The sequence below is a fragment of the Thalassophryne amazonica genome, chromosome 2 (assembly GCF_902500255.1).
Source record: "Thalassophryne amazonica chromosome 2, fThaAma1.1, whole genome shotgun sequence".
In the NCBI taxonomy this organism is placed as follows: domain Eukaryota; kingdom Metazoa; phylum Chordata; class Actinopteri; order Batrachoidiformes; family Batrachoididae; genus Thalassophryne; species Thalassophryne amazonica.
In genome coordinates, this window is record NC_047104.1 from 143,490,925 (window position 1) to 143,518,890 (window position 27,966).

At 39.3% G+C, this 27,966-nt stretch overlaps 1 protein-coding gene and 1 non-coding gene across 2 annotated transcripts in view; both read left to right on the forward strand.

Moving 5' to 3' along the window:
* Nucleotides 1-27,966, forward strand: part of LOC117532118 (cytoskeleton-associated protein 5-like) — a 106,207-nt gene that overhangs the window by 26,177 nt on the left and 52,064 nt on the right. The window contains exons 16-30 of the mRNA XM_034195391.1: nucleotides 5,249-5,341; nucleotides 14,039-14,224; nucleotides 14,363-14,457; nucleotides 14,559-14,616; nucleotides 14,778-14,903; nucleotides 15,107-15,243; nucleotides 15,334-15,508; nucleotides 18,852-18,965; nucleotides 19,231-19,359; nucleotides 19,904-20,098; nucleotides 21,280-21,397; nucleotides 21,512-21,597; nucleotides 21,711-21,818; nucleotides 22,057-22,179; nucleotides 23,428-23,577. Of these exons, the coding sequence (XP_034051282.1) occupies nucleotides 5,249-5,341; nucleotides 14,039-14,224; nucleotides 14,363-14,457; nucleotides 14,559-14,616; nucleotides 14,778-14,903; nucleotides 15,107-15,243; nucleotides 15,334-15,508; nucleotides 18,852-18,965; nucleotides 19,231-19,359; nucleotides 19,904-20,098; nucleotides 21,280-21,397; nucleotides 21,512-21,597; nucleotides 21,711-21,818; nucleotides 22,057-22,179; nucleotides 23,428-23,577 (1,893 nt within the window). The remainder of the gene's footprint in view (nucleotides 1-5,248; nucleotides 5,342-14,038; nucleotides 14,225-14,362; nucleotides 14,458-14,558; nucleotides 14,617-14,777; nucleotides 14,904-15,106; nucleotides 15,244-15,333; nucleotides 15,509-18,851; nucleotides 18,966-19,230; nucleotides 19,360-19,903; nucleotides 20,099-21,279; nucleotides 21,398-21,511; nucleotides 21,598-21,710; nucleotides 21,819-22,056; nucleotides 22,180-23,427; nucleotides 23,578-27,966) is intronic.
* LOC117504685 lies at nucleotides 23,631-23,742 on the forward strand. Its single transcript, XR_004558879.1, has one exon. It is a non-coding gene; the product is annotated as a small nucleolar RNA SNORD67 (small nucleolar RNA).

Here is a 27,966-nt window from a genome sequence, read left to right on the forward strand (position 1 = left end):
GGCCTCTGCTGGAGTTCCCAGCACAGAGGCACTCCAAGAGCAGCCAAAAAACCAACTCTCTATCAATTACGACACTCCGGTCAGGCGTAGGTCTTGACAAATAGTCATGCTGACTTATGGTTTTGATTATAAATAACATTAATACCGATAGAATAACTCCATTAATGTCAATTATGTCGTTTGTACAAAGTTAAAATATAGCATATCTTTTAATGTTGAATAATGCACTAATTCTGAGGTTTTGTAACAAACAGATCGCAAAGGATTCTGGGTAAAAGTGCCTCTGCTAAACACTGGCTGAGTCTCTCTTTTTGGAGCGAGGTGTAGGGGAAGGCGAAGGGCTACAAATCCCTCTGTTTGGAGGGGTAGGAGGAGCTTACTGCTGTCTCTGAAAAAACAAACATGGTGCCGAAAGAGCTGCATAAATGAATATCGATTTCATTACAAATTACGCTGTTTAGAAAGTTATAACTTGCCAAAAAACTTTACAGGCAGTTGTCTGACAGCAGCGTGTATGCTGCTGGATGCATGTTGCGTATGTTGTCGTTCTGAGGAATATCGTAACGTCGCTCGTGTGCTGCGTTATAATGCACATACACACGAACGATACGATAAGACACTTTTATATCTCACAATGGAGAAAATCATGATAAAGTGTAAGTACGTTAATTTGTATGTTCATAAATCTTTGGATAATATCAATCCCTGCTGTTGGATTTCAAGGTCTGTAACGTGTGTATTTTGTAAACAAACGGAGCCCTGAACTCACTCATCTAATAAGCTTTCAGGCAGAAAATGAAAAGTTTCATCAATGGGAATAAGTTGAAAAATATATACACACGTATACGTGTAACACATAACCTGACGTCCTAATAGACTATTATTTGTCAAGGAAATTTCTAAAGGAAATGAGGCTGGATGCAAAAAATGGGAGAATTTGAAAAAGAAATAAGGTTGTAATTCCATTAAAAAAGTGAAACTTGTATAATGTATACATTCATTGCACACAAAAAAAGCCATTTGCAAAGCCAAAAAGTTGATTTGACAATCATCTGACATAACCAGGGTCAAAATAAATAGAACACTGCTGTCTACTGGTTCCCACACGCTTAGTGAACACTACTGACCAGTAGATGGCAGTAGAGGCCTTGAAAACAAAATTCCAGATACAGTAATCCCTGTCTGCTACATTTAAAATGCGTGGAATTTAACAAACGCAAATAAAACCAACATCTATAAACGCAGTGAATATATTCGAGCGTTTTAGGCACTAGAGTTTAATGCTGTTGTTCGTGGAGCCTGAACAGAGTGTCTGAAATGCATTTGTCCTGTCGTGATGTACTGAGATTACATCATCCTACCCAAAATGCATTGCGGGTCACAGGATGTGCTCACAAAACCTTAAAAATTAGCACATTACTTTAAAACTAAAACATATATCTGATATTTTTACTTAATAAAACTTCAGACATGACAGTAATTTTAAATAACTTGTCCAAAATTTGTTTGGTTTAATTTGAACCATAAGTTAAAAATGTATGCCTGTGGATGACTTGGGTGATATCACCAGGCTATTGGCACGGTGTTAAAGGAAATGTTTTTTTGGGGGGGGCTGTTTCTCCTTTGTCTGCAGAGGATTGAGATGCTTTTTATACAAGCGGCTCTCTTCTGTTTGCAAAGGTTATAGCTGTGCGTCGGTTACAAAACTTTTAACAGGTGAGTGCTAAACTAATTTTAAAAATGCTTGTCGCTGTTCAGCTTTGTTTATTTTGTTTATCGGTTTAAAAGTTATCGGACAAAGATTAATCGGAAGATAATTGGTCCGATAATGGTTTTTAAAGTTATCTAAAAAGATAATCCGATAAAGAAAACATTATCTTATCTGTTGTGTGCCCACCACTGTATATATATAATGTATGTATGAGGAAAATAAGTATTTGAACACCCTGCGACTTTGCAAGTTCTCCCACTTAGAAATCATGGAGGGGTCTGAAATTTTCATCTAAGGTGCATGTCCACTGTTAGACATAATCTAAAAAAAAATCATATGATTTTTTTTTTTTTTTTATAATTTATTTGTATGTTACTGCTGCAAATAATATTTGAATACCTACCAACCAGCAAGAATTCTGGCTCACACAGACCTGTTAATTTTTCTTTAAGAAGCCCTCTTATTCTGCACTCTTTACCTGTATTAATTGCACCTGTTTGAACTTTTTACCTGTATAAAAGACACCTGTTCACACACTCAATCAATCACACTCCAACCTGTCCACCATAGCCAAAACCAAAGAGCTGTCTAAGGACACCAGGGACAAAACTGTAGACCTGCACAAGCCTGGGATGGACTAAAGGGCAACAGGCAAGCAGCTTGGTAGAAGATAACAACTGTTATGATGATGTATTAGAAAGTGGAAGAAATACAAGATGACTGTCAATCTTCCTCGGTCTGGGATTCCATGCAAGAGCTCACTTTGTGGGGTAAGGATGATTCTGAGAAAGCTCAGAACTACACAGGAGGACCTGGTCAATGACCTGAAGAGAGCTGGGACCACAGTCACAAAGATTACATTAGTAACACATGATGCTGTCATGGTTTAAAATCCTGCATGTCAGCAAGGTCCCCCTGCTCAAGCCAGCACATGTCCAGGCCTGTTTGAAGTTCACCAGTGATCATTTGGATGATCAGAGGAGGCATGCGAGAAGGTCATCTGGTCAGATGAGACTAGAATAGAGCTTTTTGGAATCAACTCCACTTACCAGGTTTAGAGGATGAGAACAACCCCAAGAAAACTATCTCAACCGTGAAGCATGGGGGTGGAAACATCAGTCTGGGGGTGCTCTTCTGCAAAAGTGACAGGACGACTGCACCATATTGAAGGGAGGATGGATGGGGTCATGTATTGCGAGATTTTGACAAACAACCTCCTTCCCTCAGTAAGAGCATTGAAGATGGGTCATGGCTGGGTCTTCCAGCATGACAGTGACCCCAAACACAGAGCCAGGGCAACTGAGGGGCTCCGTAAGAAGCATTTCAAGGTCCTGGAGTGGCCTGGTCAGTCTCCAGATCTGAACTCAATAGAAAATCTTTGGGGGAGCTGAAACTCCAAACCTGAAAGATTTGGAGAAGATCTACGATGGGGGAGTGGACCAAAATCCCTGCTGCAGTGTGTGCAAACCTGGTGAAAAACTACAGGAAATGTTTGACCTCTGTAATTGCCAACTAAGGCTACTGTACCAGATACTAACATTGATTTTCACAGGTGTTCAAATACTTATTTGCAGCAGTAACATACAAATAAAATATATTTAAAAAATCATACATTGTGATTGCCGGTTTTTTTTTGTTGTTGTTGTTTTTTTTTGTTTTGTTTTTTTTATTATTATGCCTCTCACAGTGGACATGCACCTTAGATGAAAATTTCAGACCCCTCCATAATTTCTAAGTGGGAGAACTTGCAAAATCGCCGGGTGTTCAAATACTTATTTTCCTCACTGTATATACTTGAACTATGAAAACAGAACAAATCAAAACACTAGAAGAAGACGGTGTGTTTATGTATATATGCACTGTCTTCTTTTGATAAAGATGACAGTGTTTGGGGCTTAAATTTTTTTATTTATTTATTTTTTCGTGTGTTCGTTTTGTGTTTATAGATCACCTTTGAATTTACTCAGAAGCCCTTGCAGTGCTTAAACTCAAAACTGGCTTATCAGTAGCCAACATTGTAGAGTCAGTACTAAAAGTTAGCAGTTGGCTGTATCTTCCACAAATTTTTTTTTCGCGATTTATCGGTCTAGCGTTATAAAACGTAACTTTTCAATTACCGTTTAGTGAAGCTAAGTTTTCAGTTTAGCTGTGCCCACCACTGTCCAAACATGAGATGGTCTGAATCCACACTTGGGTTGGGGGGACTTAGACTTGGTCAGTGACAAACAAACAGGTGCAAATATGCATGAGTTGTAAAAAAAAAAAAAAAAAAGTATTTCATCAATTATAAAAACTTTGATTTAAAAACAAAAAAATACAAATAGTAATACAGTAACAAAAATATTGTATACAAAAAAGATGCACCAGTTATTTTATAATTGAATCACAGCCCTCTGAATTGTAATCTAATCATGAGATGTCTAAAGAATCCCACCCCTGCAATTTAGTCTGTGTCCTGTACAGCACAGTTCGAATTGATTTTTTTTATCTTTTTGCTCGAAAAAGGCAACATCACAGTTATATTCTGAGTTTACAATTACAGTTAGTCCTTTTTCAGTTTTATACACTATAAAACAAGCAAATTAAGAACAGTAACAAACATGAACATTGTATCTGAACTAAGCACTAACAGTCATGGAACATTCATTAGAAAATGTAAATAAAATGGCGATCAACATCAAATTCCTGGATGAGTCATGAAAATTCTGCATGTGTAGGATATATGAAGGTGATCCATTTGTTCCAAATTTCATAGAAATAGTCCTTTTGAATTCTCAGAGAATATGTTAATTTTTCTGTTCTATAGATTTCAAATATAGCTTGAAACCAGTTTTCTAACTTTGGAGGTGCCGGGTTCAACTAATTTCCTGTAATTGCTTTCTTACTGGCCGCTAAAAGTGCCTGTAACAGTTTCACATCTCTCCTCCTCTCTATTGTTGACACAAGACTCAATTACAAATGTTTAAAATCACCGGTCACTTGAGTTCTAAACACTGAAGTTAACCTTATGAACGTCAACCCAGTATTGCTTCAGGTTGGGGCAGTCCCAGAATGTGTTAATTGTTCGCTTCTGTTGAGCCACATTGTCTCCAACACGCAGAGTTTGTATCTTTATGTTTGCCATGGTAGGGTGACCTAAAATATCTAATGACATTTTTCCAACAGTGTTCCGTCCATATCAGGGAGTTGGTAGACCATTGGAAGCGGCATACTTTCTCCCACTCTTCTGTAGTTGTTTATTCCTGCTTCACGTTCCCATTTGTCCTTTATATGTAAAGTGCTCCCATTTTTGGCCTGAAGCAACACATTATACAATCGAGAAATGGCAGCACAGTTCAAATTGTACTAAATAAATGTGCACTCTGTGTTAAACACAAACTGCATGTAAATGTTGGCTTCATTTCAGGTGGCTTACAGTGTAAATCCCACTTCACCCATTTTGTCTGTGTGTATAATCTGAGCTGTGTGATGTCCAGAGTGTGAACATAGAAAGGTATGTTTCTTGCAGAATGTTGAACATTTCATTGTATTTTTCAGACCATAGATCAGCTAGAGAGCAGTAGAATACCCTGTCAGGCTCTGGTGCGAATGCTGGCCAAGAAACCAGGCTGGAAAGAGACAAACCTTCAGGTAAACACTTCAAATTATAATATTTCAGAACATTCTATCAATGAGGAAATGTTAGCCATGATAATCATTTTCCCCAGTTGTGTATTTCCATTAAAATAAAGAAAAAGGTGGGGGTGACCTAATGGTTAGACAATTAGGTTTAAGTAAACTGCCTTTATTGTCATTGTACATTCATAGAATCATTCCTGTGCATTTAATCCATCCTAATTGCAGTTAGACACAATCCAACCACTAGGGGCAGTGGGCAGCCATAGTCCAGTGCCCCGGGACCAACTCTGGATGTAGAGACTCTGCCTGTCTGGAGCAGAGAAAGGAGCAGACCCTAAATAAGCATGTTTTTAATTGTGGGAGGAAACCCACGCAGAGATGGGGAGAATATGCAAACTCTACACAGAAAGGGCTGGAAGTGATCCCATGGCCGTCTTGCTGTGAGGCATCAGTGCTAACCACTAAGCCACCGTGCCGTTTGTCACCAGATCAGATGGCCTACTCATTAAGTAGACAATCTTGGCGATTGTCAGTCACTACTGTTTTTCAATTTATTTTCATTTATATAGCAGCAAATCACAACTGAGTTACCTCAAGGCGCTTCACACAAGTAAGGTCTAACATTATTAACCCCCAGAGCAACAGTGGTAAGGCAAAACTCCCTCTGAGGAAGAAACCTCAAGCAGGGTTAGACACAAATTACAGAACAATTCATAGAAACAATTCACAAAACGAATATACAGGAAATGCTGTTGGTGCACAGGACAGGGGGTCTCCAGCACAAATCCAAATCCCATCTCTGGATGGAGCTGCACCTTAAACAGAGGGAAAAAAAACCCAGAATCAGGTATCAAAGACAAGAAATACAGTATAATTTGTCAGCATTAAACAACAAGAAAAACAGGAAATACTAAGGTGATCACCGGCCACTAGCCCTAAGCTTCACTAAAAGACCCAGAATTTAGGTAAAATTGAGGCTGCTGCACGCTGTTTCCTAATAAAATGAATTAAGAGTAGAAAGTGTAAAACAAAACTATACCAGTATGCTAGCCATATGAAAGAGAAAATAAGTGCGTCTTAAGTCTGGACTTGAAAGTCTCTTCAGAATCTGACTGTTTTATTGACGCAAGGAGATCATTCCACAGATCAGGGGCACGATAAGAGAAAGCTCGGTGACCCACAGACTTCTTATTAGGGTGGTGGCCTAAGACGGACCCCTGTGGAACCCACCCTGTTACCTTCTAACAAGATTGTTTTAATCTATAGACTTCTATTTGAATTCATCGAGCTCAAACCTCTGTGTGTCAGTGCCCAGAACTTCAATAAATATTCACAGAAAACTTGCATTTACTTTGCTGCTTTGTTTCTGTTGCATTTAGACAAAAAAAGACAACTTCATGCCTGACATGTCTAAAGGGACTGGACTAAGCCAACTTTGCACTCTTATGTGCCTGTGTTAACTTTCTGGTGCACCTGCAGAGATCAGTAGGAATGTCTGCATGAGATTGAAAAGTGTTTTAAATACAGTGCATTTAACATTTTTAAATCAACATTCTAGTAAATTACATACATTTTGACAATTAAAATATCGTGCAGTATTGTTTTTATTGTACAGCTGATACAAGAAATGCTGAAGAGGAAAGGATTTCTGTCATTTTAGTATTTTATCACCCCCGCCCCCCCTTCCAAAAAAAAAAAAAAAAAATACTGCTGGAATTTACACACACACACTCAAGGACATGAATGCCATGGCTGTATTGGGCATTATTTCTTTTTACACCATCTCTCTGTTTCAGCAGCCCTTTCCCAGCTGACTCTTCCTCTTTGTTGTTTTGGATCTGGAGGAGATTTGTCATACATGTCTGAGGCCCGTTTCAGAAAGCAGATTTATTGAAAACTGTTGAGTTTAACCCCTAAAATGAGGGCAAAGTCTGAATTTTTTTTGTTTCAAAAGAAGGTGTGGTGATGCACGAGCCTGGGTTCCCATGCACGCAAATACGGTATAAGTTACTTTTTTCCTTATTTGAAAAATGATGCAATCCATGGTTTATATGCCATATTGAACCATGGTTTTTGTGATCCATGTCATCCAGAGTTAAAATCTGAGGTATGACACTCACAAATATAGAGTGGGTTTAATCCCCTATCTCTGCTGGTTGTTTTCTGAAACCAAAGTACTAAATTCGAGTAGCAGTTACTTGATTGAAGAATCTTAAGTACAACTCTCAGAATTTTGCTGCAGTGCACATAATAAGCGAAGTGCGTGTCTCAGGCCGCACGGTGCATTATGGGTATGCTAAATTTTTGGCAGCGGAAAGCAGCGAGGGGTGCTGTGATTTGGATCATTTCAACCGCTGGAAAGTTGACGATTTAAAGTGTTTTTGTAAGCTCCGCGGATTGCCTGTTACAACCAGGACTACATACGGCAGTGGACAGAAACGGAATAATGTGGGAGCTAGCTAAGATTTTATTCACATCTCAAGTATAAAAGGTTTGGGGTATGGAATTGTTAGGATGATGGCTAGGGACCAAAAAAATGCAATTTTTAAGTGACACTTTTGGGGACACCACCAGGGGGAGCTGCTGACAGACCCTTCAGAAATTGGTTTGTAACACATCTGAGTACATTCATCAATCCTGTTTTAAATGACTCCCTGATAGGGAAGGAACAACATGATATACTTCTTTAGCGGTTACCATGGGGACAAGTCCATTTGAGTGACCAGTAGAGGGTGCCCCTGCAACATTTAAATCACATCTTGAGTACATCCATAAAACCTGTTTTAAAATGTTCCTTGGGTCTAACTGCATCCATAACAATCCATCTGAGTTGTCACTTTTGGGGATTAATCCATTTCTGAGGGGGTCAGATGTTATCGTGGAGCGACCACGCCCACATGTCATTTTAAAGCACACACCATGTACATCCTCAAAACATGTGCTAAACTGTTCTCTGGGGTGTCCTTAACAAATATGTAGACTTCTGAGTTGTCACTTTTTGGGATAAACCCATTTCTGAGGGGGTCAAATGAGACAAAGACCTGCATTGCTTAGCTATAATACACAGTAGTGACCTCCAAAGTCTTCTATGATTTGTTTGGACAAGTAGCCAGTGAATGGTATCAGTGTTGTTTAGATAAGTTGCCAATGAATGAGGTTAGTATGCTACATTCTAAAGTATTTGCTACTGTGAATCTGTGTACACGTGGGGGCCCATCCCATGTGGTCTGGCATCAGTTGGATTTCTCATATGATCCAATGCGCTCAGTTCAAGGATTTGTGCTTCATGGAGTATTTTGTTTGACGATTCCTTTTGCCTGGATATGCTAATATTTGTTACAAGTTTCTGACAGTGGTTAGTGTTGGGACTTTTTACCAAGTCAGCTTACAAGTACTGGACAATAACTGGATAGTTCCCATTTAGGTGCACATCTTCTGAGATCTAGTCAGCGGTGAAATAGCTGTTTATATGCACATGGAGGTCAGAATCAGGTAAGTGACATTTTAAAATTATTTCAACTATAACAACCCAGCCAATGAATAGAAGCACAGCGGATCCTCCTTTCGAGAAACTTAGTTTTTTGAAGAACCTTCCTCCAATGTAACTCCAGGTCCCTGCTCTAGTAATCAAACTGAGGGAGATCAATGAGATCTTGAAAGAATGAAATAGATGTAACATTCATGTAAGCAATTCAGTAAGAAAAGAGTAAATAAACCATGGCTGACAAAGGTAATAAAAAATGCTTGTGCAAAGAAAAAATATTTATACAGGTGCTTTTTAAAATTGCAAACAAAGGAATCAGAACATTAAATACAAAAAATATAAAAATATACTATTAACAATAATTAGGAAACAAAAAAAGTTAATTATAGTGAACAATTAAATAAGAGTAAAGATAATGAGGGTAACATGGGGAATTATAAAAAGTGTGATTGATAGTGATGGAGTGAAAGCAACTATTCCAAACTATTTTAAGGAAAATAGATATATGACATAAAAGAAGTTGCAAATGGGTTTAATGATTATTTTTCAAATGTAGGATCAAGTCTGGTGGGAAATAAACCAATAATAGAAGATAAATTACATACACTGGTAAATACGGTCAATAGTATTTTCCTGGACAATGTGGAAAAATATGAAATAAGAAATACTGTAAAAAAAAAAAACTGTAAGCAAAAGATCAACTGACCATGAAGATTTAGACATGACTGTAAAAAGTATAATAGAAATTAACCATTTACTTATATTTGTAATGTGTCTCTGACAAATGGGATTTTTCCAGATGAAATGAAAATTGCTAAGGTAGTCACATTATATAAAAATGGAGACAAACATAATTTTTGTAATTACAGGCCAGTATCATTGCTTCCACAGTTTTCTAAAATTATGGAAAAAAGTTTTTGTGACAAGATTGGATAAATTTGAGAAACATCATATTTTAAATAATGCTCAGCATGGATTTAGAACAAAACATTCAACAGCTATGGCAATTATGGAACTAACAGAGAAAATATCAACAATAGATAATGATTATTTTGTAAGTATTTTTATCGACCTGAAAAAGGCTTTTGATGTTATAGACCACTCAAGATTGCTTCACAATTTACAACAGTATGGAATAAGAGGTGTTGCGCATCAGTGGGTAAAAAGCTACTTAGAAAATAGAAAACAGTTTGTTCAGATAAATACCAAATCAGAATTGTGTAACATTATTTATGGAGTACCACAAGGATCGGTACTTGGATCGGTACTCGGTACAATATCAATGATATTGTGAATGTATCCAATGTGCTTGGCAGCATTTTATTTGCTGATGATACAACGCTGTTTTACTCTGGATCAGATATACAGGAAGTAGCACAAGTGATAAATACAGAGTTGGAAAAAGTTAAACATTGGTTTGAAATGAACAGATTGTCACTAAATATTAATAAGACAAATTTTATATTAATGATGGAGCGAAAAAAAATAATGGCATTACAAATAGATAGAATGGATATACAAAGGGTAAAAGAAACAAAATTTTTAGGAGTCGTGATTGATGAAGAGCTTACATGGAAGTCACACATAAATTACATAAAAGAAAAATAGCGAAAGCCATTGCTGTTTTGCATAAAGTAAAATATTCATTAAATAGTCATGGTTTATTAACATTGTACAATTCATTGATTGTCCCATATTTAACTTATTGTGTAGAAATCTGGGGATCAACATATACAACCTTTATTTTGCAGAAAAGAGCTTTAAAAGTGATTAGTAACACTGGTTTTAGAGATCCATCTAATCCATTGTTTATTAAGTATAGGGTACTTAAATTTCATGATTTAGTCGATTTGGAAAATATTACAAATGTACCAAGATAATAAAAATACTTTACCAACAAACATTCAAAATATGTTTGAAAAAAGAGTAAATAGTTATAAATTGAAAGGAATAGAAGTCTTTAAAAACCAAGATTTAGAACCAAAGGAAAGGAGTATTGCAGTAAATGGTGTCAAATTATGGAACAATCTTAATAAAGAAATTAAAGAATTAAGGTCGCTTAAATTATTTAAAAAACTTATTAAATTAGATGTATTAAGTAAGTATGGAACTATGAAATAAGTCAGTGGGCTGCAAGAAAGTAAAAAAAAAAAAAAAAAAAAAGGTAATCTGTTAATGTTTGGAGCGTCATAAGTTTAAAATGTAACCTGTCAGAGGCGTAATCTATTAATTAATGGTCATAATTATGAAATGGGTCAGTGGTATGTGACAAGCAGTGTTGCCACAGTTACTTTGAAAAAGTAATCCAATTACTGATTACTCCTTGAAAAAGTAACTTAGTTACTTTTCCAATTGAGTAATCAGTAAAGTAACTAAGTTAGATTACTAGTTATTTTTTTTTTAGTTTCCCCAGCTGCTAACAACCCTCTGCCACCTCAACATGACAATACTTGTTTTGCCAAAACTCACTTTATAGTCACCCTTTCTTGACTTCAATGAAAATAAATACTTTTATATGTTTTATAAAAAGTAAAATAAAGACCTCTTTCTTGACCTCATATTTAACTGTTGATAGCACTGTAACAGTAAAACTTGCGATTTCTAACCTACATTGTTTATAAATATAACTATTAAATTCTTTCTAACATTTAAATTCTCTCTAAACATTTTACTTGTCGAAATTATTATTATTTTAAGTAGTATTAGTAGTTGTAGTAAAAAACGGCTTCAAAACTGGATCTTTAATCTAGGGGTGTTGTGGGGGGGGCACATCCCTGCCCCACGCCTCCATTCCATCTGGATTTGCCCCTGCTTTGGTGTTTGAGCACAAAGAATGGATAACATCTATTTATACAGAAAACATGACCAGATTTACAGGTCAAAGTTTATTGCGTTTTCACATCATATGGTCCTCAGAAAGGTGCATTTGAGTGAAAAATAGTTAGTTGTTGACGCGTCGCGGAGGATCAGCTGTTTTTAGCAGCAGATACTGAGCGGCTTGGAGGAAAAAAAAAAAGCATAAAAATGTCTTTGTAAAGCTCAGTGCAGGTGTGGTGTTGTCACCGCGCTTTAAGAGGTCTGGACGAGTCGTAGCTGCTGCAAAAAACCACGGATGAAAAGCTCACAGCTTGCTTAAAGTGGGCAGTTCAAACCCCGACCTCCTGCCCACGGATCAAGTTTAATGCTGCTATCGACCCACAATGCAAAAATAATAGTAACGCACATTGACTTGGAGAAGTAACTTTAATCTGATTACTGATTTGGAAAGATTAACGCGTTAGATTACTCGTTACTAAAAAAAAGTGGTCAGATTAGAGTAACGCGTTACCGGCATCACTGGTGACAAGTTAAAGAAATGCAATCTGTTAAATAATGTTGACTATGATGCTGGATATTGAAAGATTGTATTGTTAAAAGGGGCAGGAATCATAAGACTTGTTCTTCTTTCTGCTCCTTTTCATTCTGGTGTTGTGATGCTTTGTTTCTGCTTTGCTTTTCTGTTTTTTCTTTTAAATGAATGAAATAAATATTGAAGAAAGATGTCAGTCTGGAACAACCGGGACCGACATCTTGCAGTCAACCACATGTGCCAAAACTCTGCAAAACATGTATTTTTCAGGTGTTATCCTTAGAGAAATATCCCTGCAGCCATGATGGAGCCAACTTCAAGCACCAGTGTCCTGACACCAAGTAGAACATGTACGAGGTCTGTCCAAAAAGTATCAGACCTTTTTATTTTTTTCAAAAACCATATGGATTTGAATCATGTGTGCTTGCATGAGCCAACCTTGAACCTTCATGCGCATGCGTGATTTTTTTTCACGCCCGTCGGTTGCATCATTTGCCTGTGAGCAGGCTTTGTGTGTGCACTGGTCCTCCCCTCTCGTTGGATTTTCATTGCGAGGTGGAACGATTTGGAGCTTTGCTGCATCAAATTTTTCTAGAAACTGTGAGACAGCCAGGTGGAAACCATTCGGAAGATTCAGGCGGCTTTCGGTGACGATCCTATGGGCATCACACAGATTAAGGAGCGTTACAACCGGTTTAAAGACGGCGCACAATGGCAGAGGGTGCGCCGTGCTCCGATCGGCCATCGACATGCTGAAACGACCAGATCATTTCCAAAGTGAACACTGTGTTGATCCGGGACGTCGTCTGGCTGCCAGAGAAATTGCAGAAGAGGTGGACATCAGCACTTTTTCGGCACATTCCATTGTTACAGGAGATTTTGTAATGAAAGACGTGCGGAAGTTGGAAGTCTCACAGGACATGTTGTGACATGTCCAGCTCTTACACAATTCCTCGGATACTCACTCGACTGAAAAGCCACCGAAAGCCGTTTGAATCTTCCGAATGGTTTCCACCTGGCTGTCTGTCACAGTTTCTGGAAAAATTTGATTCAGCGCTGCTCCAATCGTTCAGACATTTTCCTCGAAATGAAAATCCAACGAGGGGGGAGGACCAGTGCTCACTCATAGCCTGCTCACAGGCGAATGACGCAACCGACAGGCATGAAAAAACTCACACATGCACACGAAGGTTCAAGGTTGGCTCATGCAAGCACACATGATTCAAATCCATAAGGTTTTTGAAAAAAATAAAAAGGTTGATACTTTTTGGACAGACCTCGTATACTACATGTGGATGATGGGGAAACCACCTGGGAAGAAGGTGTGTCAGGATGCCAGTTCGTTTAATGAAAAGAGCTGGGCATCCATGCTCAAAGCAGCACAGACAAGACAGTCTAAACCCAATTTCAAGGAGTCAAAATATTATGGAATTGTGAAGTTGCCGGAACAGCCTGGTGAAAAGGATGGATTTCACAAAAAGTGTTACCAATGCAGTGAAGGTGACCACTGACATCAGTGAAACTCCAAATGCAAAGATGCGATCCGTTGGCATTCGTGACAAGAATTCATGTCCCCTCTGTATATTTCCAGCAGTGTGTCTGTTTTGTGGACTTAAGCGAAATATTATTATATATAAATAAACCTAAATAACTAAATTGTTTGAGGCACTGGAATCACTTCCCATTGTGCCACAACCAAACAGTCATTATTCCATGAATAGTGCAAAAGCACACCCACATCAGTGCTAAACAGGTTTGATGAACTACACAACAGTTTAGAAACAAAATGGCTGTTGGAATAGAACTTGCTATAATTAGTTTGAAAAAGTTGATGATAAATAAGTCAACGTAAGGGACACTAAATGCCTGTTTACAGGTGATGCAGTTAAAGCTGCAGGTTGTGGTGGCAGTGGCCCAGAGAGGTCAGTTTTCCAAGACGTCAGCCTTGATGGTTCTGGATGCATTGGTGGACAAAGTGGGAGATGTGAAGTGTGGTATGAAGGCCAAGGAAGCTCTGACTGCCATCGGAGAAGCCTGTTCTCTCCCCTGGACAGCCGAACAGGTACAAATGGTCATTTCCAGTCAACTCTTGTAGATGGAGTTCTGTGTTATTACCTGTTGGAAATTCCACTGAGACATGTCTCGAAGACAAATTGTTTTTCTTAGCTGGTGGTCTTTATTTTTTTTCACTCCGTCTCAGATTGTCTCAATGGCCTTTTCTCAGAAGAATCCTAAAACTCAGGCTGAAACCTTGAATTGGCTTGCTAATGCCATCAAGGAGTTTGGTTTTTCGGGGTAAGTGTGCGATGTTACCAGACGATGATTTAGATGTCACAGCTGTTTGTTAGGCATTTGTTATTTTTGGTGGAATACAATTGTAAACATTCTACTTCCAGAATAAATGTGAAATCTTTTATCAACCACATCAAGACTGCTTTGGGAGCCACTAATCCTGTGAGTATTGCACATTGAAAGCTTATGCTTTGTTGTATATTTGTGTTTATCATGACTGACTTACGTTTCTTGTTGGAATTAGAACTTTTTTCTTTAGTGCAGCTTTAGAAGTAGCTAGAACTTTCTCTGTGCAATTGAATTGAGTGTCCTTTTGTCTCTAGGCTGTACGGACTGCAGCAATTTGTCTGTTAGGTGTCATGTATGTCTATATGGGAGCCCCTATCCGGATGTTCTTTGAGGACGAGAAGGCTGCTTTGCTCTCTCAAATCGATGCAGAGTTTAAGAAGGTATTGCAGATACCAATCCACTCACTTGGCATAGGGGTGCCAGGAACTCATCATAATTCATCATAAAAAAAAAGGTTGACGTATGATTCAAAGTTAATGGTCAAATGAACAGCAGTGCTAATCTGAGGTGACATCTGTGTCAAGAGTGAAGAAAGAACAGATTGCTTTATTCTTGAGAAATAATTTACTTTTGCTGTCCTCAGGTGCAGGGCCAGACTCCTCCTACTCCAATCAGGGGAACTAGCAAATTGGAGCCTCAGAAGGATGGGGAGCAGTCTGAAGAGCCGGATGATGGCGGTGCAGTAGATGTGATGGATCTCCTGCCACGCACTGACATTAGGTCAGTTTCCAATGCACTGAGAATGTTACACTAGTCACTTTGAGCCACACTACTTTTGCAAATTATAATGGTATGTTTCTGTCTATGCAGTACAAAGATTACAGATGAGATGGTTAATAAAATTGGGGATAAAAACTGGAAGATTCGGAAAGAGGGGTTAGATGAAATGGCTGCTGTCATCTCTGAAGCAAAATTCATCAAACCCACAGTTGGATTCCTGCCCACTGCACTCAAGGCTCGGCTTGGGGACTCGAACAAGATCCTGGTTTGTACTTGACTATTAAAAAAGAAAAAAATTCTTTGTTCCTCCTTTTCTGATGTAGTTACTTTATTGTTAGCGTTTAAGTAAGGGATTCATATTGTTATAATGCCAGTATGATCAAAATTCACACTGCCTGGAAACCATTTCAAGCAATTTGACAGTATAAAATACATTTGGTAGCAACATCAAAGATCACATTAGGCCTTACCCCAAGCTGCATGAGGATGCTGGGAAGGAAATTTAAACCAATCTCACAAATGACATAGACATGGAATAGAGGAGAGCTAAACATGGTAGACTTGCTAAAGTGGCTAAAAGTGCAAGAAAAAGATGCAAAGTTGAAGAGAGAAAGCTAAGAAGGCAGCTGATAAACAGGCAATCAGAGGAGACGTTGGGAAGATTTGTTAAACTGGGCAAATGTCCCATGACTGTTTTGTCAAATATCTGCTGGATAGGTAAGTCGCAGAGTGGTTGTGAAGATCTTGAGAGCTCTTTGCTTTTACCCATCATGAGATGTTCCTTGTGTGATACTGTGGTAATGAGACACCTTTTTATAGGACATTAGTGTGGACTGAACTAGCTGATATTAATTTGCCCTGCCAAGGGACAGGGCTGCTTTCTAAATTACTAATAGATTTTAGATGGTGTCTTGGATTTCCATGTCTTTTTTGCACCTCCCTTTCTTCAGGTGTTCAATACTTTTTTCCATGTCATTTCACATTATTACACAGACGTTTTGGACTTACAGACATCTTTAAAAAAAAAGACATTTATTTTAGAAAAGTACAAAACTGTAATCTCCTTCAATATAGGCTCCTTAGCCTTCAATGCACTTCTTTGTGAGCTCTAGTGACTTCTTCAAGGCCACCGGGAAGTCCTCCAAAGTGAAATTGTCAAGGTCTCTTGTCACCGCCTCCTTCATCTTCTCGGTGTCTTCAAAATGACTACCCCGGAGGTTCTCCTTTAATTGGGGGAACAACCAAAATTTACAGGGAGCAAGATCTGGACTGTAGTGAGGGTAAGGGACAGCTTTGATGCCCATATAGTACTTGCTTACCAGGATGAAATTGTGGTCTGCTGCATTTTCCTGGTGCAGGTGCCACTGACCTGTTTGGCCTTTTACAATTAAATCTCTTCCTGAAATCCCTGAAAACCTCCACATAGTATTTTTTTTTTTTTTTTTGTTGACTGTATGGTCAGAGGGAACCCGGTGGATATAGATGATGCCCTTGATGTAAAAAAAAAAAAAGGGATAATCTTGTGCCTCCCAGTGGACTTGCTCTGTCTGGCCTTCTTGGATCTGGCAGAGCTAGGATGCTTCCATTAGGCATTCTCTCTCTTAGTAGATCCAGTGTCCATCACAAGTATTTCACAAGTGAGAGACTAAAGTACTCCTGGATTGGAGAAAATGAGCTCAACCAGCTGTCAGTGTCTTTCCTTGTATTCATCACTGAGCACCCTGGGAGGAAACTTTGCAGACATTTTATGCATGTTGAGGTCTTCATGAATAATTGTGTTCAGTTGCCACACCCACCCCAATTGATGTAATATGATGATCCTCCAGAAAATTGCAAATTTTCTCAACCAACTCTGTCGCTCTGACGATCCTCTCCCTCCCTCACCTCTCATTGGCTCTCACCTCTCTGCTATCCTTGAAATTTTTGTGTCTTTTAAAAACAGATGCTCTACTCATACAAGTTTCTGTGGTGTTTTTGCCCTGTTTAACACAACTTTATTGCATCGGGAACTTCTTATTTGTCTTCTTGGCCCAACTGCATTCTGCAAACTAGTCAGTTGTGACAAGCTGTGCTTAGAAGGGTGTGTTCAAAGTGCTGTTTCTGCCATCAACAACGTAGCATAACAAAAGTTGGCCTGTCAGCTTATTAGCTGTATAGTAATGATAGAGGTATTATTACAATAATCTAGAACTATTATGTAACTGCTTCTCGTAAAACAGTCTCAAAATGTCTGGAATGCCCCACGTAACTTATTTTTAATGATTGCATAAATCTCTATGTAGAGTTGTAGTGAAGTGAAAGCAGTTGTGGCTCCATGTTTTAACTTCAAATTGTTTTTCAAAAGATTTATATCTTGGAAAAATGATTTCGTCTATGCGTTTTGTGAGTAGTTGGTGTGTGGAACAGAGGGAGTTTGACTTCCTACTGAAATCTGATATTCATCAGAGATGTGTTCTAGCTCCTACTGTTTAATGCAGTTGTGGAAACCGTTAGTTTAGGTGCCTCTGATGCCAATAAAAGGTTTGCTGACTTTGCAGATGACACTGTGATCTTTGTGATATCGATGGATACCTTGATTACAGTGCTTGCAAAGCTGAGCAATGACTCTGAGTGTTTGGGATTGTCCTGGATCTGGATGAAAATGCAGATTTTCAGTGACTCCCTGGGTTCAGTCACCACAGGTATAACTCTGTGCCATGAAAGTGTTGAACTTAAGACATTTACTTCTCCGGCAGTGACATTGTCTCTGGGTCCTTGACCTTTGAGGTTGAGAGATGCCTGGACAGAGGCATGTGGTCTGTTATCTATACAGGAGAACAAAGATCCTTTTTGACTATATTATTTTTATTTTATGCTTCCTGTCTTACTGTGTGGTTGTGAGATTGAGACTCTCACCAGTAACCTAAGCCAATGGTTCAAGGTCTTTCATGTGGGGTCTCTAGAGAATCTTTGTGTCCCACTGGAATGACTTTGTGCCAGATAAGTGGTTAAACAAAGCGAGTATCACTTGCGTAAGAATAGAAGGTTGTGAATTGTGACATTTTGACCATGTGGCACATTTCCCTAGGCATGATCCAGCACACAGGCGCCTCAGTGTTAAGGACCCCGGCAACTGGTAAAGACCGAGGGCATGTCCACATTTTCACCTGGCTGCAGCAGATAGAGGGCTGTTTTTGAAAAACTTTTGAAAAAGTCTGAGGGAACTGACTATAGAATGTTCATTTAAATTTTTGTTTTTTTTTTAATCCTGACCTATTCGGAAATATTCTGTTAACATCATGTAATGTGAAGTTCATGTGGTAGGTAAACCTCTTTAAACAAGTGAACATAATTGTAAAGTAGAACACCGAGAGCAGATGTTAGAGAAAAAAATGAGTCTTGTCCCAGGTATATATGATCATTGAGAGAGGTTGGTTTTGTTTCTAGAATCTGTTTAAATATAAAGAAATTTCTACCCAAACATTTGACTGCTTCTATGTCAGCTGTAATTTATTCATTTTTAAACACTTTTACATTATTTCTTATTGGTTACTGTTGCATGTCTTTTGCTTCAAATAGTCCAACTCTTAAACAGACTCTCAAATAGACCAACTCTTCATGTTTTTCAGGTACAGCAGACACTGTCCATCATTCAGCAGCTGGCCACAGCCATGGGTCCAGGCCTCAAACAGCACGTTAAATCTCTGGGCATACCAATCATCACAGTTTTGGGAGATGGCAAGGTGTCTCTTCCTATATTCTATGTTATTCACTGCCATATTTTAAATAACATTGATTAATGTGCGTTATGTTTTTTTTGTATTATTAGTTTTTTAAGTGTTATTTGTTTTTAAGAGATTTTCAAATATGACAGATGTGTTTGCATCTAAACTGTTAGCTGCACATTATTTGCCATTTGGGGACATAATAAAGTATTGAATTTGAAAGCATTGTGCAAGCTCTTTTGATGATAATTGAGTATTAACCAACTGTTGAAATTATTGTCAGAATACAGTGCGAGCTGCTGCTCTGGCTGCACTTTCAGCCTGGGTGGAGCAGACGGGCCTGAAGGAGTGGCTAGAGGGAGAGGAACTGTCTGAGGAGCTGAAGAAGGAGAACCCCTACCTCAGACAGGAGGTAGGATTTTGTCACACTTGTTGCAGAACATGAGGGGTCACTCCATATCAAGTAGACAAAGGGTGGGAAATTGATCTTTTTTTATAACTTTTAGAAAACCGTTGTAGTATGAAACCAAAAAGGAAAATTTTCAGCTTGAGGTGCCTATCCACATTCAGCTATAATATGGCGTATTTACGTCCTCCTAGTTTCCTTTATTCTTTAGTCATTGGAAAACCGATCATTGTACATAGAAGTTGAATTTGCAGTCATGACTAATTTAGGGAACAAACTTTACCATCTAAATGTCACTGAATCATTTGAAAATTAAAGTCACTTAATGTTTTTAGTGTTTCCAGAATTTAAATCATGTTGGTAAAATGGTCACAATTTTCTGTAGCTATAGATTTCACTAATGGTACAGATGGTCAAAAATGTCTGATATGAAAAATATGTTCACTATTGGTGTTTATCTATACAAGTATCTGTAGATACCTGGATGAAATTAGGCTGACCATTTTGTGTGTGTGTGTACTAAATAATTTTGTTTTTGATTGCTGATCAGGTTCTTGGCTTTCTGGCAGAGCATCTGGTCACAGTGCGCTCGGTGCCCCCTGATCTGATGCACTGTGTGGCTCCATTGTATGCCTGTCTTGAAGACCGCAACGGAGACGTCAGGAAGAAGGCTCAGGATGCTCTGCCTGTCTTTATGACTCACCTGGGCTTCGAGAAGATGAACAAGGCTGCAGGCAAACTTAAGGTGGGTAATTTGGACCTGAGAGAGTTGTGAAGTGATAAACAGTTTGTTTCAGAAATTGGTTACTACCATTTTTTCCGTAGTATCTTTTTTTTTTTTTTTTTCCCCTTTGAGCATCTTGGAGAAGAAAATTCCATGTGCAAGTTGAGCAACAAAAACACAATAAATCAATAACAGTAACAACACTGTTAAACTAATATGAATCACAATACCATTTAAAACCCCAAACTCCCATGATGCACTGCAGCACAACATCCATTGTATACTGGTTAACCAAAATTGCTGATTTTTACAAAAATATTTGTCCTATCAACTTTGTTTTTGCAGCGTTCATCCTTGATACATACATAAGCACACCAAACGGCAAATGTCAGCTTTCCCCGGTAAGCCGAAATTATCCCCTGTTCTGCGCAGTGTGTGGGTGGATCCGTGTGTGATGAAAAAAGCCTGAACGTTCCCCCCCCCCCCCGCCCTGTGTCCAAAGCACAAGCTAACAGCTTACTGCCATTTGGGTGTTTTATTTATTATTTTTGGGGGACTGCGGGGTTGTTCTAATAGTTTGCTTTGGTGTGGACAGCAAAAGTTATGTGCCGTGTATTTCCTCAGTTATCGTGTATTAAGTGGACCTACTGACGGCTGCTAAATCACGTCACCTTTTTTCTTTTTTGCTGCACCAAACAATGAACACATTTGATAAATGACAACAGGATCAGGAAAAAACACACCATTTATTCTTTGTGAGGAAATCTGACATTTTATTGAAATTGGCTGACAAACATAATAGTTGGCCGCGTTTGTGCAAACGCCCACCTCCACTTTAAGCAGAATTTTGTGCAGAGTGCCCAAGGTAATCAGATGCGCGAATATGGTATATTTTAAACTGAGGACCCAACTCTCCCACTTTGACTCTGTGTATCTTCCTTTTGTTCAATATTACAACGTTTTCTGAATACAAATCAAACTTTTTAGATAATTCAAGTTGAAGCTTAAAGATGAATTAGGATGTTTCTCACAAGAATGCTGTAGATTCAATTCCCTGATCAGATAAGAAAATCATGAAATTGCCTTTGAGTGAGATCCTCAGCCCCCAAGTTGCTCCCTTTGAACCAAACCAAGGGTGTAATTTTAGACACATCCTTCATAGGATCCATAATGATGATTGTACCTCTTTTTGTATTCTGCAGCCTGCATCTAAAGATCAGGTGGTAGCCCTGCTGGACAAAGCGAGAGCTGTGATGCCAGCCAAACCTGCTGCTCCCGTCAAAGCTGCCGCTGCTCCTCCTGCAAAACCTCCTCCTGCCGGTGTGTCAGAATAAATCTTTTCTTGCCAGCCCACAACCAGAGCACCAAACTAACTGGTCCCAATACTCATATTTAACCCATCATCCTTATCTGTTATCTTTGCTGTAAATGCAGTAGTGACTGTTCAAGACAACTCTGAAGCTACAGAGGACAAAAGTGATTCCAAAACTACCAAGGCAGCATCTGGGCAAAAAGGAAAAGTGAGAATGCTTATTAAAAATAATAAGTTTTACTGCCCTATTATTTGTTGCTTATTTCACTAACCTGAACTGTTCTTGCATCTGAGCTGTAATATTTTGTTGTTTTTTTTAAGCATCGGCGGTCTCAGGAGCTGAACACAAGCTCCAACAGCAGCTTGAACTCCAGTATAGAGAAAGACACTAAGACTTCAGCTTCCTCCAAAACGAATAAACCTAAAAGGGTACAGAAGCCCTGATTAAGTTCTTTGGGCTTAGAAATGGGGAAGCATGTAAAAAAAAAAAAAAAGAAAAAAAAAAAAAAAAAGTTTAGTCTTCACTGTCTTTGAATGAATCATTCTCACATGGGTGTACAGAGCTTTGTTTGCCAGAAAATAGTTGTGAGCACTTTTAATTTGTAGTTACTGCAGTTTTAAAAAGCACATTTAGCATTTTTTTTTTTTTTTTTTTTAACCTTTGTAGATTTTGGCATCTTTAAAGAAGCCTCCTGGAAGGAACAAAGAGGAAGAAGACAGGTCGGGACCACTTTTCATCCTTGTGTTCAACAAGAAAGAGCAGCGTATCAAAGAGGAGAGAAACCTAAAGGTGTGTCTCCATTAATATGCATTGATTGATGTATGATGCAAGTCTAAATAAAACGAGCTCAGATTTGCAGGTTTGTCAGGAAATCAGCATCCTGTCAGTGTGGATGTCCCAACTGAGCCTTTTGCATGTGATCAAAATAATTTTATATTGAGTATCTGCAGATACCAAGGCCTGGTCCAACTTGTTTACCTAAATATTAAACTTGTAAAGGGTACACTGTAAATATAGCCAATGCTTGTTGATGTTTGTTGGCTGAAGACCTGTGCAATGCATTAATACTAAAATTGCAAAAAAATAAAAATTAACCAGCCAAAGCTGCTCCTTCATTTTCTTTTTTTCTTTTTTTTTCTCTCTACAAAAGAACAAACTTGGCAAATGGGGAGTGTGTGTGTGCGTATAATGCTGATGAAATACAGGTGTCTTTGTATTTGTTGTTAAAAGTATATTCATATTCCAAAATATGTGTTGAAAAATAGGCCTTTACCCAGGGAAGCGGGGTATCTTCAAACACCTTCCCTTCTGGATATGGGGCTGCACACTACTTGTCAGAAATGGACTTTGTTCAAATTTGAACCAAAGCGTCGTGTAAATATGCTTTTAAACATGCTGCTGAAGCAGCACAAAGCTTTGTTTTAGTGGTGGCTCCAGCTGTGTCAGCACTGCATGTATGAAGCCAAATGAATGCAGGCTGACCTCTGACACTTGTATTTACATGTCAAATACGGTCTATCAGTACTAGATCTACTCGTCATAAATATGACACTTGGTTTCTCTCATATGAACTGATGGATATTTAACAATTTAGAGAGTTTGTTCTCAAATTTACTTTACACATTAGTTTTTCAGAGTAATCTATATATGTTTCACTCTGTAGTAGGAAGAATCTGTCCTTTGCAGAGGCCACTCAATTGCCCAGCTTTGACATTTCCAAACAGTTGTTATTGAGATGGTTTGGACATGTGCAGAGGAGGGACCCAGGGTATATAGGTAGATGGATGTTGAGGATGTAGTCACTAGGCATTAGGCGAAGAGGGAGGCCAAAGAGGTTTATGGATGTGCTGAAGGAGGACATGCAGGTGGTTGGTGTGATAGAGGACAGGGTGAGATGGAAACGATTGATCTGCTGTGGCGCCCCCTAACGGAAGTAGCCGAAAGAAGAAGCAGTTATTACAGACGAGCTGTTTGTCTGTGAAAATATTTCAACATTGTTTTCGCACATGTGTAATATGTTATGATCCTTTCTCTTAGGTACTGAAGTGGAACTTTTCTTCCCCCCGTGATGAATATGTTGCACAACTCAAAACACAGATGGCTCCCTGTGTGGCAAAGTGGTTACTGGAAGAATTATTTCATCCTGACTTCCAGCAACATATTAAAGCAATCTGTGCCATGATTGAGGTGAGTTTCCGCCTTTCTTCACATATTGTGATTTAAATGTAGGCTGGGGAAGGTGTGAGAATGACGAGTTGCACTTACAAAGTGGGGTGTCTGTTAGAGTGGTAACAGCTCCCCAAACTGACCCATCCTGAGGACACACTGTGCACAGGGGCCATCTGACTCATGCCTTCTCCCTGCTGGTATGACTCATTTATCAAATACCGTATTTTCTGCACCATAAGGCGCCCTGGAATAAGGAATAAGGCGCGCCCTCAATTAGTGGGTACTTAACCCTTACAAAAGGTGCACCGGATTATAAAGCTCAGCCTCAATTAGCGGGTACTTAACCCTTACAAAAGGCGCACGCTAAAACATATAGTCTACAAAAAAAAAAGTCACGGAAGCAAAACGGTGAGTTCATTTGAACTTTTTAACAACTTTGAACTACCGGTATTTAACAATATGGTGCTCACATTATTTTTTTATTATGGTTCTGTCACAAATCCATCGAAGTCTTCATCTTCTGTGTCTGAATTGAACAGCTGGTCTTCTAGCTGTGGCCACCTCGCTTTGTTTCTGCGGAAACTCCGTTTGGTCTTTTTAACTTGGCGCAGTTCATTTTCTTGTTTCCTCTCGCAGCTGCTCTATTCCCATGAACAACCGCGTAACTGATAGCCTGCAGTTTGACTTGTGCCTCGTAAGCATGTCTCTTCGCTCGCGCCATTTTCGGGGGTCCTTAGACAAACAAATGTTGTTTTACAGGATACATGTAGTATACGGTAACTACCGGAGGAGTGGCGGCGGTAAGTGTATGTACCACGGACTCACGGACTCTTCTCTGATTGGTTTATCGCTGGCAGCGTACGTACTCTACGCTACCAGCGTACGTACTTTACGTATTACGTCCTTGTGTCAGTGGGAAATGGTCCGATATTCCGACGGTCAAAGACAACGTTGGTCGTTTTTACAGATTTTGGAATCCAGTGCACACATAAGGCGCACCGGATTATAGGGCGCATGGCCGATTTGTTGTTTTTTTTTTTTTTTTTTTGTGAAAATTTAAGGCTTTTAGGTGCGCCTTATGGTGCAGAAAATACGATATTCCCCATATCTGTTCCTGGAGGGCACCAGTCCTGCATATTTTCATGTTTCCTGTTCCTCAGCTCTCAACTGGCTTAGCACACTTGATTTAATTAGCTTTGGGTGGAGCATGGAGAGTTTAAAAAAAAAAACAAAGAAACGTGCAGGGCGGTGCCTTGCATTAGAAAATTTTAGCATCCTTGGTCAAACGTTTTGTGGTCAAATAAGTGTTTGTAAAGAAATGTTCTTTGTAAATTCAAGTGTATGACTGTTTGTTTTCATATTATAGCACCAGCAAATCGTAATTCACACTTTAGCCGATAATTTTCAAATGCAAGTTTAGTTTTAGATACATGGTGAACCCACTGACCATAATTGACGGTACAACAGTAATTGAGTCCAAGATGAATTTCCCTTTTGGGATAATAAAGTACACTCAACAAAAATATAAGCTCAACACTTTTGGTTTTGCTCCCATTTTGTATGAGATGAATTCAAAGATCTAAAAGTTTTTCCACATACACAATATCCGCATTTCCCTCAAATATTGTTCACAAACCAGTCTAAATCTGTGATAGTGAGCACTTCTCCTTTGCTGAGATAATCCATCCCACCTCACAGGTGTGCCATATCAAGATGCTGATTAGACACCATCAGTAGTGCACAGGTGTGCCTTAGACTGCCCACAATAAAAGGCCACTTTGAAAGGTGCAGTTTTATCACACAGCACAATGCCACAGATGTCGCAAGATTTGAGGGAGCGTGCAATTGGCATGCTGACAGCAGGAATGTCAACCAGAGCTGTTACTCGTGTATTGAATGTTCATTTCTCTACCATAAGCTGTCTCCAAAGGCGTTTCAGAGAATTTGGCAGTACATCCAACCAGCCTCACAACCGCAGACCACGTGTAACCACACCAGCGCAGGACCTCCACATCCAGCATGTTAATCTCCAAGATCATCTGAGACCAGCCACTCGGACAGCTGCTGAAACAATCGGTTTGCATAACCAAAGAATTTCTGCACAAACTGTCAGAAACCGTCTCAGGGAAGCTCATCTGCATGCTCGTCGTCCTCATCGGGTTCTCGACCTGACTCCAGTTCGTCGTCGTAACCGACTTGAGTGGGCAAATGCTCACATTCGCTGGCGTTTGGCACGTTGGAGAGGTGTTCTCTTCACGGATGAATCCCGGTTCACACTGTCCAGGGCAGATGGCAGACAGCGTGTGTGGCGTCGTGTGGGTGAGCGGTTTTCTGATGTCAATGTTGTGGATCGAGTGGCCCATGGTGGCGGTGGGGTTATGGTATGGGCAGGCGTCTGTTATGGACGAAGAACACAGGTGCATTTTATTGATGGCATTTTGAATGCACAGAGATACCGTGACGAGATCCTGAGTCCCATTGTTGTGCTATCCAAGAACATCACCTCATGTTGCAGCAGGATAATGCACGGCCCCATGTTGCAAGGATCTGTACACAATTCTTGGAAGCTGAAAATGTCCCAGTTCTTGCATGGCCAGTGTTGGGTATTTTCTCCTCCAAACATTCTTAAAACCTTTGATAAGACAGAGTCAAGAAACACCAGTGAGACAGAAAGTCAAATTAATCACGCGCGGAGTGCGGCCAGGCTGTACACCAAGGCTACACTAAAGTCTGGCCTGTGCTCCCGCTCTTTTTATTAGAGATGCCCTCATTACATCATAAAACTTGTCCTAAGGGGGGGGGGGGGCAACGCGAGACAAGTTTCTTCCCGTAACATAAACACATACGTCAATAAGTGCAGCTGTAAGGAAAAACAGTTTCTTTCTTTTACTCTTATCGTCGGAGGTCAGCACATCTCGTTCGTCTGTTGCAGTTATCATCTGTTGTGCATCTGCCTGGAGTGTCCTGGTCTTCACGCTAAGCATCACATCACAACAGTCAAAACAACCTTCAGGTCTATTACTCCCAGTTCATGACTGACCCCGTCATGCTTCACTCCCAGTCGTTAGCAGCTACAAAAACAAGTTGTATAATAATAATAATAAGTACATCCAGCTCTTCATTCCCAGTTCAGATTGACCCCAGCATGCTAAAACAAGGTTGAATAACACGTACATTCTCAGGGTTAGTGCAAACAGCACAACACCGTTCTCATGAGAAAGAAGACAAAGGTCCAAATGTTTAACAGTGATAACATATATATATATATATATATATATATATATATATATATATATATATATATATATATATAAAATCCTTAACATTTCCCACCTGTTTATCGCCTGTTAAACATATAGTAGTAGTTATCACCTAACTTAGCACTTCTTTCTTGAGATTTTCACTAAGAGGTTCATCATGGTACGTAAAGCATCTATTTCAGTGTTTTGAGCTGCTACTATTTTTTCAGTTACATTCATGAACAGACCCAATCGATAATTCAGTGTTTCAATCATAAATGAAAATTTTTTTTTTTTCCCACTCCTATCCAGGGGAACAATGAATGTGCTATTTTATCTCTTACAGACCACAATTTTTGGTCCTTTGGTACATCCGAGCCCCACATGTGATCATGTGGTAACACATCTGGGTATATCAATCTCCTCCGTCTGGTGCTGCCATTCTTCTCTTTGGAGGTCCTTGGCACTACCACATATGTATGGTCAGTCACCTGGGTAGGTGCACACACACCACCCCAATTTGGTGGGAGACTCATGTGCAGTCTGGAACCACAAAGCCAATAGATGTCATCATACACCGGAGTACCATTTACAGGTGGTAGCAAAAACTAACATAAGCACATGATTCATCCGTTCCCCATGGACAGGAGCCTGTATAATTACATCCCCGTCCAATGTGATGAAGATAAGTACCATCCACATATTATGTTTTGGTTAGGCTTAAATTATTTGATAAAACATACGTTTGGGTACACAGACGTTTCTTAATTTTACCTACAGTTTTATTCCCTGTCCCGTAAAAGCAAATTGGGAATGGCCGTTGTGATGACAATTTAACGTGATGATATTTTTGCGTTTCCCTTCAGTCTAGTCAATGGAGCAGCACTTGGGCACGCTTGTACGTCCTCTGTTGAAATCCCTATCATATAAGTGGTTGCACTGAGGCAAGTGGTGTTACATCTTATCAGATTTGCTGAGAACTGCTGCCCCCGAAATACAGTTTGATTATGCATCCGTATGATAAGACATTCTGTCACCCTAGCAGGGTACGGTTTAGCCGTCAGAGCTGGGTGTGTTGAGGATATAGGTATTTGCGAATAAACATAACAATTAGTAACGTAATTCCATAGCCAATAAATGAACATATCTGTACCACATATTAGTATGG